At 43.1% G+C, this 17,291-nt stretch overlaps 1 protein-coding gene across 18 annotated transcripts in view; it reads right to left on the bottom strand.

Moving 5' to 3' along the window:
- Positions 1–17,291, bottom strand: part of NCAM1 (neural cell adhesion molecule 1) — a 216,157-nt gene that overhangs the window by 24,632 nt on the left and 174,234 nt on the right. For all 18 annotated transcript variants that reach the window (XM_077919472.1, XM_077919471.1, XM_077919477.1 and 15 more), the window contains 2 exons: positions 2,922–3,046; positions 152–332 (listed from right to left, as the gene is read on the bottom strand). In XM_077919472.1, the coding sequence (XP_077775598.1) occupies positions 152–332; positions 2,922–3,046 (306 nt within the window). The remainder of the gene's footprint in view (positions 1–151; positions 333–2,921; positions 3,047–17,291) is intronic.

The following is a 17,291-nucleotide window of genomic DNA, read 5'->3' on the forward strand; positions in this document are numbered from 1 at the left end:
TAACCGGTTATGAGAATGGCTGTAAGCAAGCAAGTTGCTGAGGATTTTGGTGTTTTTTGGTTTTTAAAAAACTCAAGCACATTAAAGGATGTGGCGCTGTTGCATTAATTCCAAGCAGAAAACAATGGCGGGAAGCTGGTTGCTGCCATACCTGGGATGATGGTTGGCTGCGCTGAAGTCCTGAAGGCATAATGCGCAGGCTTGGATTTCCCTTGCTGGTTCTCTGCAATCACATAGACCTCGTATTCAGCGTTCCAGTCCAGAGCCTTGAGTATGACATGGTCACTGCTTGAAGGAAGACGCATCTCAGGTTTCCATTCAGCGGAATGCTTCTGCGGAAATGCAGCGTGGGTTACGGGAATGGATAGAAAAGGCAGGGAGGGCAGTTTAGCAGTGAGCTGCTGTTTAGACAAGGCTATGATTTCTGAACACAAAAGAACATCTAGATCCAGACAAACGGTTTCTCTCCTCCTCTCCTCTCTGCCCTAAAGTAATGCCTTTGGCACACAAGTGGTAGGAATTTAGGGAGCCTAGGAAGATGCCTTATAGCTTCTGACTGGCCGAAAAACGATTCTGTCTTTTTTAGCGGGGAGAGGGTCTTTTTACCACTTGCCATCAAATAACGAGAAAAGAAAATATGTCTAAAAGTAACAAAAGGGGAAATAAAATTGTGCTGAAATTTTCACAGGTGGTGTGCTGGGTTTGTCTTGTGCTTACCTCCCTTTTGAGGTGGCAGAGGAGTTTTGTGGGTCCCTTTCTTTCAGTGTATAAGTCACTGCTCTGGGGGTCTGAATTCTACAGCCCCCTCGGGTACCTATACTTTCTGAAAACCCACAACGTTCTTGGCAGGGTTCTCCTGTAAGCACAGGAAAATGGGGAGACATCTCCCCATCCCACGTATCATGAACCACTGGCAGTCAAGGAGACTACAGAACACTGGAGAAATGTTTAATTGGAAGAAGAAGAAGAAACACCACCTTAAGCCACTTTGAAAAGACAAGGTAAGCTCAACCCTGCACTCATGGAAAGCCTGCTGCACTCAATGAAGTGCAATGGTGGGATGCTTGCCAGCAGAAAGATCCAAAATGATCCAAAGCTGGGGAGGAGGTGGGGTTGAGCCCGGCTGAGGTTCTGCTGGATCCAAAGCCAGTCTCACTGATGGCAGGTGACTCTATCAGGCTTGACCTGGACCTGATTGCTGTGTCATATTGCAGCTGGTGAAGGGATCAGGCCTGGTCACCCTGCCTCTCCCCCACCACACAGAAAAATATAAACATAAATACATTAGACAGTAAACAGAGTTGTACAACACATACCAACAACCCGCTTATGTCATGGGCTGGTTGGACATAGAGGTATAATGGGAGGAACCAGCTGGGGAACCACCAAGGGAAGAAGGCTCAGAGCCCGGGGTGAGACAACAATGGGTGGTCAGAGGGAGAAGACTGGGAAGAGGTAACAGGGCTTAGTGAGCTGAGAGCTGGTGGCAGAGAGAAGTCCAGAATCAGAGGCAGAAACTGAAGCAGGAGGGTGGTAGGAGAGAGGCTAAGACAGGCATAGGCAAACTGAGCCCTCCAGATGTTTTGAGACTACAATTCCCCTCATCCCTGACCACTGGTCCTGTTAGCTAGGGATGGTGGGATTTGTAGTTCCAAAACATCTGGAGAACCGAGTTTGCCTATGCCCAGGCTAAGAGATAGAGACGAGTCAGGGCTGGTGCAAGAGCCATGGGTGTCTCCTCCTCCTGCTGCAACAAGCTCCCTTCTCCGCTTGTCTCCCAGAACCAGAAGAGGCATGAAAAGGGCAGAGGAGAGGTTGGCTGCACGCAGGTGCAGTCTCTGAGTGCTTGGGAAAAGCCCTGGAGAGGAGGGGACAGACAGCTGTGAAGAGGTGGGGACCTTCAGTCTCGGCAACTGAGTTTCTCAGAGTAAGACCACCAGGAATGAGCTGCTGTGCTCATTAGGCCTGACGCTCAACCAAGTCTTCAGAGATCGTGTTTCTGCTAATAAAGAGTTAACCCCAGCTTTGAGCTGTGTGATTACTGTCACTCCTGTGATGCCATAAGAGCAACAGAAAGTTTTGGCTACTTCCTCTTATAAAACACCTAATAAAAAACCCTCTAAAATATAAAATAACATAAAATGATGAATAACATACAGATACCATTAGCAAAATGTTAAAAACAGGTGCATGTAACTGAATTATATGCCTGGCAGGCATGCTGAAATGAAACAGTTTTTAGCAGTCATATGCAATAGTATAGCGAGGATGCCTGCCTAAAGTTAATAGGCAGGGAATTCCAAAGCAAAGGTGCTGCTACACTGAAAGGTCAACTCTCCAAAGAATCCGAATGGACATTATATGGTCCTCGTAGAAGTGTAAGTAGTTCCCCAGATCAAAGCAGCCGATTAGGCACATATGGGGTAAAGCAACCCTTCAAATAACATGGTCCCAAGCTGTTAGAGGTAGCCAAATTGGTGCCTGGGCCCCCAAAATGGAGAGAGCTACAACTCCCATCATTCCAGAAGATTGGCCACATTTGCTGGGGCTGATGGGATTTGTAGTCTACAACATCTGGAAGGCACCATGTTGGCTAGGCCTTGGGTCAGAAGAACCAAGGAAATGACTTTTAATTGAATAAAGATGTGTCCTGGATTAGCTTAGAAGCAAGATTTTTGTTCTAAAACAATCCTGTTTTTAACACAAGTATTTCTAAAGACTGCAGGTAGCAAGTGCCTGCTAAGACACATGTGTGTGTCATCTAAAAGCAAAAGCCTGCTTCAGAATGATATGCAAACTTACACAAATTTAGATTGACTGAAATCATAGTGAATGAAAAATGTTTTTAATCACTTGACAGCCCAGGAAACAATTCATAAAACACTACGCAGGGCTTGCCCAGATGCCAGCATCTTACTTACAACTCTGTATTTGATGAGATAGTGCCGAATGGGGGAGCCTCCATCATCTTGCTTGATGAGATTCACTTTAAAGGAGTTTCCATCTTCTCCCATCTGGCCTTCCAGCTTGGGTGCGCTGGGCTCACCTGCAAAAAATGGTACATTTCACATTTAACATCCTGTCAAGGATAAATGATTGGCTCAACTAACTACTGAAAGCATAAATGAAATCCCACAAGCATGAATTCAAAATGGTTGCAGCTGTACGGCACACATTTCTTGTGTTCCTTCTGGGAGGACTTGCAGATTCAGAGTGCAGAATGCCAAACGTCTAAGTACTAACATGCTTAAATGCTTTCAACGAGGATTCTATATAGATCTGGAACCTATGGGGAACTTATCCCAGATTCTTTGACTCTTTTGGAAGGCAGTCACAAGCAGTTAGGTAGCTGCAGAACTGTCCCTCTTACCTAGTCGCCATAATGGGCAGATCATTTAGCACTCCAATTGGCCTACTTAACCATCCTGGATTTTTTTTCAGCTTAGCTACTACATGAAGTGATGTATGAAAATCCTATCTTGTACCCCAGATTGTAGCCATCCTTTGCTAGGATAACATTGTACTCTGCAAAACAGAGAAGGTCCTATCTGTTAATTTCAGTTTTGTTGTTTCTCATTTTTCTAGTCTTCCATTCACATCAGTTTGTAACTTTTTAAAAAACAACAACAAAGGCCTCATGAATGTTCATCAGCATTTTAGTGCAAATTTCTAATATACACATTTCTGGATGCAATTTTGCTGAATATACATTTTACAACAGTTCCCCCTAATATAATGAATTATAAATGCTATTTTCACTAATATATGCATTACTATGAACCCTTTACCCTAGTATATACATTCTGTACACATTACTTGGCCGCAGAAGGGCATTGCAAAATCTGAAGATGTGAAAATTTTGAAGGATGCCCGTGCATTGCTTTTCATGTTGTTTTGGGAAGGTCATATTAGGTAGGTTTGCTTTTAAATGTGAATGAACCAAAGTCTCCCCATTCCTACTGCAAATTCTCTCTCCTTGACTGACTCTCCTGGATTGCTTCTTGCCCACAGCTGCTTACTCATTAGAACTAACAAAAAGGAACAGAGGTATCTGACCCAACCAAGACTTGTTATCTGCCATGTTCTTAACAGTCGTGCTCTCTCTCTCTCCCTCCCATCTGAAGAAGTGTGCACGCACACCAAAGCTTATACCCAGAACAAACTTAGTTGGTCTCCAAGGTGCTACTGGACAATTTTTAATTTTTTTTCTACTGAGTCAGACCAACACGGCTACCTACCTGAACCCCTTTCATCCCACAATTTCTTCCATTTGGTCTGTGACTTCTAGGCACAGGTTCAAGAGGGCTGGGGGTTTTTGACCTGACACTTTCCCCAGGAAAACTTACTATTTACTGCTAAATCAGAGCAAACACCAATCCACCTCTTGGATCCATGCCTAGAAGACATGGAACTGTGGATGAGCCTTTACAAACACACACACACACACACACACACACACACACACAGCCTGTTGTCTTCTTTTGGCTTTACAATATGGGCTCATCTACACAAGCAACAAATAATAAAACTAGACTTGAGTATAACATGTGGAGGAAAGGATACATTCCATAAGTTTGCTTATATGAAGGCTACAAAAGTGAGTACACAGGCGATGAGATTCTGACATCTCCAAATATTTAGAAGAATGTCAGAAAAAAGGGCCAAGGGTTCCGTCCTGCCCTCTGCTGCTGCTGCTGCTGCTGCTGCTGTTTTCTCCCTCTCACATCACACTAGAATTCAGAATCTTTCAATGAAGCCAATGAGCAACAGACTCAGGGCAGACAAAGAGCTATTGCTGTCATCTTCCGGCTTGCAATTTCCCACTAGGGCAGTTGGACTGACACCGTGGGCAACAAGATGCTAGGCTACATGGACCTTTGGCCTGATTCTGCAGGGTTGTTCTCAGGTTAATATAAGAAGGCAAAACACAGTAAATTATCAAAAGGTAGCTTCAATCTGGTTATAGTTATGGAGGGTCATTTCAATTAAGAGAAAGGTCTCCATGATACAAAAACGTTTCCCTTACATCATGGGTGTGGCCAAGTCAAAAAATGAAGGAGACTATGGACCTCTCTATTCTAGAGTTGCTGCTAAATGCCTTCCCCAGCTTAAGGTGTATTAGGGGATTTGGATGTCAGAAGATCGTCAAGGCAACAGGGTTTTGATTAAAGCCTGGGAATTTCCTGAGGGCTCAGCACATCCCTAACGTTCACTGCCTCTGAAAACAAATAAGCAGATGGCTTGGGCCCTCAAAGTACCATGTACCTGAAGGTGCAAAGTGGAAGGTGATCATTTCTCTCCCGGTACTAAACAAATGTGATGCATACTTGCAGGTTTTGCACAGAAGGAAGCCAATAACAAAGCATGTATTGCCTTATATCATCTTTTGCCTTTAAAATGTCCTTGCCCTTCCTTCCTTCCTAACTTAAATATCCATGTTCTGGGGAGCACGGGCACTACAGCAGCAACAAATCAATCATGCTTCCATTAAGAGGCAAACGGCCTGAGCAAATGACAGGCCCCCTCCCCCCTCCCCTGGTTACTTCCAGTGCCCTTTCTCCCTCATTTCCCCTTAGTGCCATTCTTGCCACCTGTCATGCTGACTGTGCCACGGGGGAGGAGGGGGAGGAAGGTGAAATCCATAATTGACTAAGAGGCTCCCGCAATCCATCTTTTCTGTGGGAACTGATTTGTGCTCCCCCTTCTTTGGAAGGCAACTTGCTCTGACATGGATTTTGGTCCTTTGACAGCCACGGAGGGAGCAAATGACAGTAACAGAAGGGTGAGTGAATAGGCTGCTTTCTTTGGGTAGTGGTTATTGATCTGTTTCCCAGGAGGTGATGAACAATTAATCTTTTACCTGCTTAACAGGATCAAAGGCTTTGCCCTCAATAACCTTTCTTGGGATCTCAGAATTCACCTAGAGACTCTTTATAGATTAGGGTCCAGAGACTAGTTAACAAACTGGTACAGTACTAGGGTGTAAATCCAGGCCGGTTTGAAGTTACTTTTGACATGGCTTGCACATAAAAACCTTTCAGGTGGATCATGTCTTTTGCCTTTGGTCAACTGCAGGACATCTTGCCAAACATATGACCCCAATGGCCAACACCCTACTCTTAGTTCCAAGTGTCTCGTATTTAAGTCAATGCCACAATAAGGTCCAACCGCTGAGAACAGATACATCCTCCACTAATTTGTATAGTCCTTCTTTGAAAGCTTAAGACAAATTCATGAAGGATAATCCTATTGAGACCAGTTTGGCATAGTATTCACTGGGAAGGCGGGAATTTTGTACTGATTTGCTATGGATGTTTGTATGGGATGCCAATAAAAGGTTTGATGATGATGAATACAGCCTCCATATTCAAAGGCAGAATACCTCTGAAGACCAAGACTTCCCAGAACTTCCTGTTCTACTCTCAGTGGTATTTTCAGGGAAAAGAAGCATTTTGATTCTATTCAGAATGTGGAAACAGAACTTCCCTTGTCCTCAATCTGAAGAAAATTCTACTGGCTGAGCAAGAAGGGGCTCAACTGATGTAACAAAGCTGTTGCTGAGTTTTTGCTCAAGTGCAACGCAGAAAGAATAAGGCTCCTTGGATAGAGAGACTGCTTCATCTTCAGATGCAGGTTTGCTGATGGCGGAAAAAGTAAACAAGGACACTCAGGAAATTCTGGGGAACCATCGACAAAAAGAAGTACTTCATTTCTACTACACTGCAGAACCCAAAGAAATACAGAAAGGGAAAGTGGCCCAATAAATATTTCTCTCTACCCGCCCCCACCCTAACAGCATACTAGCACTCAGCCAACGAAGCAGTCAGTATGTGGAGGAACTTAATCTATAAAACTATAATCTACCTATGAAACTCATTGAGACAGAATGCTGTGGTGGCCAATAGTGCAGGATCTTTAAAAAGGATTAAGAAAAATTCACAAGGTGAGGGCCTAGCAACATATTCAGGAGTAGATACTAGGGACCAAGATCTGATTGGTGAGTACTGGAGAAGACTGAAGTTTGGTCTGATCCAGCGGGTCAATTAATGGGCTTTCATCTGACAAAGAAATTTGACAAATCAGTTTTGCAACAGCCCTGATGCTGTTTGTTTAGGGTAAGTGTGGAGCCCAAGTGTCTTTTTCTTTCTTTTTTAATAAATGCAAAATGCATTAGGTCTATCTACAGCAGAGAGGTGGAACACTTTTGCTGGTTATAACTGCACCATTATTAGAAGAAGAGTTTGGATTTGATATCCCGCTTTATCACTACCCAAAGGAGTCTCAAAGCGGCTAACAATCTCCTTTCCCTTCCTCCCCCACAACAAACACTCTGTGAGGTGAGTGGGGCTGAGAGACTTCAAAGAAGTGTGACTAGCCCAAGGTCACCCAGCAGCTGCATGTGAAGGAGCGGAGACGCGAACCCGGTTCAGCAGATTACAAGTCTACCGCTCTTAACCACTACACCACACTGGCTCCATTATTATTATTATTATTATTATTATTATTATTTTAAATAACTTTTGTTGTGTTTAATTTCTCACTATCCAAACACCAAACCAGTCCTAACTCTGTAGAGACAGCTGAAGTCTTCAGAGAGAGAGGGAGAGAGAGAGGGAGAGAAAGATAATTTCCTTCAGCATTAATACATTCTGGAGCATAACCTAGCAAAAATGGTTTGATTAGGAAGTGTCCCAATTCATCCCTCAGGGTGCATGTGTGCATTCTTCAAAAAAAGAAAGGTAAAAAAACAAAACACCCTGCTCTCCCCACCCCTCATTCCGATAATGATTGGCGAGCAGAAGCAGCAGTGAGGTCTTGTATGATTAAAGCTCTGCTGCTTTTAGTGAAGTGTGCCTTGTATATATTTCCAATTCCATTAGGGTGCCTTATCAGGAATAATGGGAAATAAATTACTGCTGTCAAAATAAATGAACAAAAAAAATTACTATGTGATGCATTCCCCCTAGTTCCTCTTATTATTCATGGCCCCAAGTGTAATCTGTACTGGGTCACGTCCAAACTCATAGGTTGGGCTTTCTCGGAACAGATGATGCCATGCCAGTCTTTGGGAACAATCTGACTGGAGAGCCCTTCACTTCAAAGGAGGCTGTGCAGGAAGGCTTTGAGGTCCCCTTTGGCTTTTTTACAGAGGCCATGCCTACAGACAGCTTGCCAAAATATCCACTGCTACAAGATGCACTGGTAGCCACTAGCTTACATGTTACATGTGGGCGGAGCATTATCTGCCAGCTTGTCTTTTTGCCCTGCAGGATCTACTGACACAAAAAGACCACTCAAGGCTCTTTCACAAATTACATTAAATGTGTGGAAGAGGGCAGAATCCATGGTCATGAGGCATTGATATTTCATGTGGGTGGGTGGTACAAAAATACATCCATAAAATTAAAATAGAGCTCACAATACATTAGTGCATCATCTAGAAACCTCTTGTTGCATAGGAACATTAAGCAGAGCTATGGTAGACTTCATCGAAAGATTTCACCTAGATTTCATCCTGTTTCTAGTAGTGGCCTGATGACACGCCTAGCTTGCTCAAGTTGTGAGTGCTAATTGTACTTCACGGAGGTTTCCTAATACACAGTGTATGGCTAATATTCTAACTATCATCAAGCGGAGCAGTTGTTTTCTGAAATCTGTCGATCAAGAACTGGGGTTTTCTGGCCCTTGAAGTGTCCTTAGATTTCTGCCTCAAAAAATTATTCTCTAACTGAAAGGAACAAAGTGTGTTGCCTACCTTGCTGGCCACCAACCCCATAGTCAATTAGGCCAGACACTATTCTGACTGCTGCTGCTGCTAATGAAGGCTGTAGGTTTTGCAAATCCCATTACAGCACAAAGCAATTCAGCAGTTACAGTGCTTGAAGACGAAGTTACATTGCAGCGCAAATTAAATGGGGACAAATGAGTTCTGACAGGCTGGGGGGGAGGCAGTGTACCAGGTTACCTCTCCCGGGTGTCGTAAAAGCATTGAGATGATAGTGAAATAATTACCTTTTCCCCACAGCCCTTGCAGATTATGACTCTCCTGTCCCCTAAAGGCCATAAACGAGGAGGGATTTCCTGTTGTGGAGCTGGGTAAATACTTGCCCATATTATGAATGTGGCACAGGCTAGTGCCAAACTGGTTTTGTACACAGCTGACCTGTGGCATCTGATGTGAAACCATCTGGGCACTGATGCAAGCTCAGTAGTAGCATTGCTTGCTCACCACTTGGAAGTGAGGCCAAACTTGCATCACTTGTCATGTGCTTCTGTCGTCTCCAAGCGATGCTCATGAGTTCTGGGATTCAGAGCTCTTTGCTCTATATCACCAACACCAGCAGCAGCAGCAGCAGCAACACATCTTTGTGAGGTTTCTACTACAAAAGAAGAACTCAAGCATGTCTGCTCCTTCTCCCTCAACCCAGTTTCTCCTTTATGTCACCACATAGCACATTTGCCAGAATGTAATCTACCTTGTGGTGTCATTTCCCTGTAGACTATTTATTGCAAAAAGGATTTTCTGAGAAATTCTACGGGAGAGTTCTCAAAAGCCTGGATACACTCTCAGTGATTTTGGCTATGAAATTATCTTCTTTGCTGCTGTTTTAATTCCACAAGGGCTCTGTACAACATATCGTAAGCCCCTTCCTTCTAGAAAACTGCTCAAAGCTTAGTAGCAGATGAAGCTGCCTTAGAATGAGTTAGAACATTAGTCCATCCATTCCAGGGACGGAACCTGGGACGGACCCTTCTCTGCATGCAAAGCATATGGGCCCTTCCCCCAGGCAGACCTAGTGCCTCCAAAGGAGTTTTAAAGAAACTGTAATGAACTGAAATTAGCATCACTCGAACTCAGAATCATCATAATGCAAAAGAAACACAATGTAGGTCTCTCCCATTCTCTATGGAATTGTGTTTCACAAACCACAGTGGGCTGTTAAAAGCCTAAAATTGTGCATTTGGGGTTAGAAACACGAAGCTTAACCCGGACTTGGCTATGCTTGGAGTAGACCCATTCAAATCTGGAACAGGTGTGTATTAACCATCTTCTTCAAACAAGAGCACTCAAGCGTTCAGTAAACGTGTGAGCAGGGTTTCACCAGTTAGTTGCACCCCAAACACCGGCACAATACCCATGCTCTGAACAAGGGGTGCAGACACAGCTACCATCTACAGCAGGGATGGGGAACCTGTGGCTCATTCTGGCTTATTTTTTTATTTACTGCCTTAAATACTGCCTTTCTGCCAAGGAACCCAAAGTGGTTCACAATTTTAAAATACTAAAATGAATAAATGGCATCAATATAGAGCAGCAGAGATCCTCTCTCATGCTGACTGACGGCACCCTTGGCTTCATGGCCTTCCTTGCCTCTGTCTTAAGACACAGAGGTCTCTAGTGGCCCCTGGCTCAACAGTTCTCTCAGGCTATAGGTGGTTCTGTTGGGGAGTAGTGGGTAGTGCTTGCTGGCTTGGACACCTCACATTCTTCAGTCACACCTGCTACACTGGCACAACCCTCTGGCTGCAGCCTCCCAGAAGTTATAGTTCAGGTGTTGTAGGACTGCAACTCCCATCATCCCTTACTACTGGGCATGTTGGCTAGGGCTGATGAGAATGGAAGTCCAACAGCATTGGGTGTGTGTGGATAGGTTCCCCATCCATGTCCTAGAGCTCAGTGGAACTTACTTCTGCATAAATGCATGAAATGAGTTTGGATAATTCCATTTTACATTGTGAATGAGAAAATGTTTTTTGTTAGTCATATATGCATGCCCATTTGTTACCCTGAAGGGACCTTACGGTCCCCAGCTGGAACATGCTCTCAATATAGCTAGCACTTATAAGTGAATAGTGTAAAAAAACTGAGCTGCACTCATTTCAGAGTAGGAATAAATGTGAGTGAGGGTGGATTCGTGGCAGGAAATGTTTAGGCATCAATATGGCACATCCATATTGTGTTTGGTGTTTTTAACCCAAAGCACACAATTTGGCCAGAATTTTTGGCTTAATCACATCACCAAGCTGTAAAAAGGAGAAAAAAATGATAATTATCCAGGCATAAACACTGATGTAGATTAGTACTATGATGCTTCAACAAAAACAAATAACATGTTTAGTACATTAGTACAAGGGCTTGGCCAAAAAGGCTGCCCCACCCCCACACAATTTAGGTCAAGCTTTAAATAGTTCAAAAGTTTGGCTGAGCCTTAGTAAGAATATTCTGTCCAAACCAGCCGATAATCTTAGCATAACTCTCAAGTGCCACTAGCTGAAGAGAAAAAGAAGTCTGGTTATTAAAAAGTTCATACAAAAGATCATGCTCAGAACATGCGCATGAAACTGAAAAGAGAAAGGAGCTGGGAAGCCAAGATGACAGCTGGGAGAGCAAAGGGAATCCCATTTACACAGTGCCTTCAGAGTTTATTCTGTTGGCTGTTAACTTCTAGGAACACAAATGGATCCTGCAGTAGACTCTTGAGGTGTGAGGTACTTCTGTTCATAATTCCAGACAGGCTGGGGAACTCTACCCCAAAGAGATGTGGTTGGCCTCTTCCTCCAACTTTAGGTGAGCTGTCAAGATTTTTAAAGTTATTTTTCTCACCTAGCTTTTAGGTTTGAAGCTTTTATCCCCCCTACAAATCAAACTGTGGTTGTTCTATACTGCTCTTGGATTTAATATTTTTAAAACTGGTAGTATTATATTTCAGTTTTTTATTGTAAATTGCTTTGGGGACCCTCTTCTGGGAACCAAAAAGTGGTATATAGACAATCTTATAAATAAACAAATTGCTGTGGGTTTCTTATGCTTTAGGATAATAAAATTAAGTGAATATTCAGGGTTGAAGTCAAAAGGCTTCCTTTTGTGCAATGGCATGCAGTCAGCTAGGTACATTAGGACAGGCGATTAATCATTTGCTTTTATCTGAAACTGGATAGGAGACCATTTGTAGCTGTGACCTCAACAAATACATTTGTAGCTGTGACCTCAATGAATACAGCAGCAGCTGCATAAAATGTGGCGCAGGTGATCCAGATGCCCTCTGCCTACATGGCTGCCTTGTCAAAACTGGCAGAGGTTGATACTGGCTTTAGACTTCAAAACAAATCCTAAAAGACTGCAGGAAAAGACAAACCATTTTTAGAGTAAGGACTTTAAGTGGTGTAGTGATTAGAGTGTTGGACTTAAATCGGGGAGATCTGGGTTCCAGTGCCCTCTTTGGGCCAGTCACTATTTCTAAGTCCAATCTAATTCACAGGGTTGTTACGAGAATAAAAAAGGGGGAGAATGGACTCCAACCCAAGATCTTTGGAGGGAGAGTGGTAAAAACGGATAATCAGAATCATTAAATTTGGGACTTTGAACCTTGGTGAGTCCAACCTCAAAGCTCAAGGCAGGATCTGTAAGACAGGGTGCAACTTAAAAGTGCTCATGAGAAGCGGTCATCCAGCCTGTGCTTAACTGAGTATCTCCAGCAAACCTCCAGAGGCAGTTTGTCATTGTCAAGTAGGAACTTCCTTCTAACATATAGCTGAAATCTGCCTCCTTGCAATCTCCACACACTGATTCTAGTCATGTCTTCTGGAGCAACAGAAAATAAGTCTGCTTCAATTTCCATGTCTTCCTTGACCTTCTCTTCTTCAGACGAAACATACCCCAAAAAGGGTGGTGGTGAGGTTTTGGCAGTAAAATCAATTGCCTCCTTACTTCGGTTAAGTAAAAGTGGAAGGACTCCTCCACAAAATCAGCTTTCTCCAACCTGGTGCATAGTTCTTACAGCCTTGGCCATCTCCACTGAACAAGAACATCCTTTCCCCTTCTCATCTCTTGCCACCCAACTTCACCAATTCTTTCCCTTGGCCACTGTGTAAAATGGGTGAAAAATTGTGACAAAAATGTTTGCCACAGTTTCTAACCATTACTGGTGCCCATCACAAGTGGAGAGATACATGAGGTGGGAAAAGAAAAAGAAAGGGGGAGTGGGTTAAAGTTAATTCACAAATAAATGACACAGGTGTGTAGGGGGGGGTGAAAGGTTGTGCAAAATCAAGATGGCTAGATGTTAGTTCCATGTGGATGTCGCCCAAACATCTGTGGAAGGAGAGGGAGAAAGGGCCAGTGGCTTGTCTCCATGCATGCAACATCTGATGGGTTACTGGGGTTAGTTTTCCTGGGTAACCCCTGCCTAAATGCTTCCCACAGTAAAGGGGAGGAAAAATCCAAGACATGAGAGTCAAACAAGGTGAAATGCTCAACTCTTTGGTGGGTTTTCCAAATGATCTATCTCCTGGGAAGCACAAATGCAGGGGTTGTTCCTCTCTCCTTGAATGGTGCACATGGAGTGTTAAAAGTGAGATTGCAAGAATCGCTCTAGGAAATCCATTCCTTTGTTGCTGCCATCGGCTCTTACAGTGGAAGGAAAGTAAACATATTTCCTTATGTCGCAAGGGCCAAATCATTTGCTTCCAGATTATGGAGAAAACCACTAGGTGTATCTTCAATATGGCTTTAGTACTGGTGTGAAAGTCCCTTCCTGGCTTGCAAAATATGCTCAATTAGTAGAGAAGCAAGTGGAGCCCACAAGATACCAGACGTCGTGGTGTTATTCCTACTGCATGGATTATTACATGCCAGGCAAAAAGCTTGCTGCTTGGTTATGCCTATATGCATGTGTGTGTGTGTGTATGTGCACACAGATAAACAATACATACACATACACAATCATCCTCTGAATTCTTTCCACAATGGGAATGAATTTCTAAGCAGTTTTTCCCCTCCGTCTTCTTATTTATGCTAATTGATTAAGGTGCTCTTAGGAGGAAAATTATGAACAACTGAATCCTATGGTCACATCCAAGACCCCTTGGACGCGTGGCCAGCACTAGAGATGATGCTTACTCAACACAGGGAAGCTGACCGGACTGTCAGACATGTCGGTCTGAGGACTCCCTTCTCTCCATATTACGTCACACTCTGCTTAAGCGTAATGGGGGAAGGAGGTGAAAATGACCCTGGGCTGCAGTTTTGAAGCACAATGCCTAGATCTACTCTGTGGAACTGACCGGAGGCTTTGAATCAATGCAGCAACTCAAGGGAGTGTAACTGCGTGTCCAAGGTCTCCCACACGAGAGATTGATGTGGTAGGGGCAATTTAGTAAGTGGCAGCATTAAGTACAATCCTATCTACATCAAAGCTATGTTCCTTGGTCTCCCAGTAGAGGCGCCAGGCAAAAACATTCCTCTTTACTCAGGCCTTTGGCCATTAAATAATCTATGACCTGTTAAATGGGTGGACTATTATGATTATTCTATTCTATTATTACGCTGTATTTTGTGTTTTCTGTTTTTATTATTTTGCTGTGTAAATTATGTTCTTAATGTTGTGCACTACTCTGGGATCTTAGAGTAAAGGGCAGTATATAAATTGAATTAATAAAATAGAAATAAGCTTAGCAGTGCACTAAAAAGGTCACATGCAAAACAGGCTCTTTGCATCAATGGAAGCAAATGATTCAGTCCAGCTTTCTGACTGCTGTGCTATCTTGCCAGCTCAGTAAAAGGATGGCATGATGGACTTTAGTTGGTTTTGCATGCAGAGAGAAGGTGTTGAACAAAGCTGTAAAAATAATAAAAGGTTATAGAAGAAAATTTCTGAGTAATGGAAATTTAGAAGTTCCTGAGCGGAAAGTGTATTTTTGGATATATATAAATATATATATATGTATATATATTGTCCTGTGCAGAACTTGTCAACCAATCAGAACAAAGCTGTGTTTTGTTGTTGTTTTAATTTTTACCTTCTGTTCACCAGCGTGGACGACATCAGCAGCACCATGCAAGCCACATGACAAAGTCACATGATACGCACGCACATGATTTGGTTGAAAGGAAAGTGGAGGAGGTCACATGAAAAATACAAAAAAAATTTAAAAACTGATGTAAACAATGGGCAAAAAGAATCAACAACATTCATAGATTAAATTAAAGTCTAAACAAAATTAAATTAGCCACTCCACTGAAACACTGGGGGAGACAGTAAAAAAAAAAAAACAACACCCACCAACCTGCAAACACAAGATTATTATTAAACAGGAGAAAACACTGAGTTACTACAGCAAGAGATCTGGTTGGTTAGGCAACACTGGGGGTTGCATATTAATTAATACTAAAGTCAAGAAGAGAAACAATATATATATATATTGAGACAAGAGAAACCTTTCTCATAGAAATCAAACTGGCATCCATAACACCACTAAGGAGGAACACAAAACAGAAAGGAGGGGAAAGTAGTGTTATTTAGAAACAGCTCGCCCACATGAAAGAAGACTGTGGAAAGAAAAGTTAGCTTCTTGGATTTATTGCAAATGGAACTTGCTGTCTCCTATTGATGAAATCTCCTCCCTGTAGGAACAGAAAAGCAAAACAAGCAAACAAACAAACCCACCTACACATCTCTTGGTAAGGAGAGAGAGAAAACACAATTAAATTAGTCTTTGTCTGAGGAGCGCTGCCGTGGATACAGCCAGGTAAGGAGAGTAAGATAAATACAGGTTGCTTAGAAACACCACACGCTCAGATGAGGTCCATGTCTGCAGCACAAGCTGGCCGAGGGCCAGCTGAAACAGCCAAATTAACACAGGAAGAGTCTGAGGGGGTTGAACAAAATCCTGAAGGGTGTGTGTGTGTGTCACATAACCATTTCACCACATGAGCAAGCTCACTAGTCAGTTCAGATCACATGGCAACCAAAAGATCTGGAATGCATTTGTTGTGCAAAGCTGAACATCCTGGCTGATTTGCAAGCCAGCTGCTTAGTGAAACAGCTGCCTGAGTTCTTGGGCACTGTGATGAATTTGGCTTATATTCCCTCTCTCCATGGGCGTAGCCGGGGGGGGGGCAGGGGGGCAGCTGCCCCATCAAGTAAAAAAATAGAAATGCTTAACTTACTGACCTATCATGTTGGTTCTTATCCCCCTAACAAAAGTCCTGCACCCCCCCCCAACAAAAATCCTGGCTACGCCCATGCCTCTCTCTCTATCATGTTAATGCTTATTGATTCAGATGTATAGCATGCCTCTTTCTGAAGAATTGGGGCAGGCAACAGAAAGTAATACACTGAATTAAAGCTGTGAGATCATAGGTCCACCTAGGTCAGTATTGTCACTCAACACTGAGTAGCAGAAGCTCTCCAACGTACTCACTAATGGTTCCTTGTGATGTGTGGGGAGCCATGTGGTTCTGTCCTGGGCCCGTTGTAGTTCAACATCTTTATAAACAACTTCGATGAAGAAATTGAGGGATTCTCATTCAAATTGCAGATGACACCAAACTGGGAGGGGTAGCTGAGTCCACAGAAGACAGAATTGGGGTTCAATATGACCTTAACTGATTGGAGAACTGGGCCCAAACTAACAAAATGAATTTCAATTGGGACAAATGTAAGGTTCGACACTTAGGCAGCAGTAACCAGCTGCATAAATATAAGGTGGGGGACACCTGGCTTACCATCAGTACATGTGAAAAGGATCTAGGGGTCTTAGTAGACCACAAGCTTAACATGAGTCAACAGCGTGGTGCAGCAGCAAAAAAGTTAATGCTATTCTAAGCTGCATCAACAGAAATATAGCGTGCAGGTCAAAGGAAATAATAGTGCTGCTCTATTCTGCCTTGATGAGACTACACCTGGAGTACTGTGTCCAGTTCCGGACACAATTTAAGAAGGATATTGAGAAGCTGGAACATGTGCAAAAGAGGGACAACCAAGATGATCAGGGATCTGGAAACAAAGCATTATGAAGAATGGATGAGGGAATTACCGTAGTATGTTTAGCCTGGATAAGGGAGAAATGAGAGGCGATATGATAGCCATCTTCAAATATCTAAAGGGCTGCCACATTCTGCAGGCATTCAAAAGGGTGATGTTCATAGGGCAGATGTTTAAAAACAAACACCAATCCTACTTGTGCTCCATTTTAATGGAGCTTTTGTATCACAAGCACTGTGTTTAAACAGGTTTGGTGGAAATGGAAATGTAGAAAACAGAGAAGCTGTTTGATGTCTTCTCACTCAACAGGACATTACACATTGCTACTCAAGATGAGAAGCCATGTGCCTTCATAGAGATTTGGTATTATCTATAATCCATCACATCTTTGCTTTTCGTTCTCTGTGAAATAGTAAAAGTAAAAAGGTAAAGGTAAAGGACCCCTGGATGGTTAAGTCCAGTCAAAGGCGACTATGGGGTTGTGGCGCTCATCTCGCTTTCAGGCCGAGGGAGCTGGTGTTAGTC

Source organism: Podarcis muralis, chromosome 15, assembly GCF_964188315.1.
Source record: "Podarcis muralis chromosome 15, rPodMur119.hap1.1, whole genome shotgun sequence".
NCBI lineage: Eukaryota > Metazoa > Chordata > Lepidosauria > Squamata > Lacertidae > Podarcis > Podarcis muralis.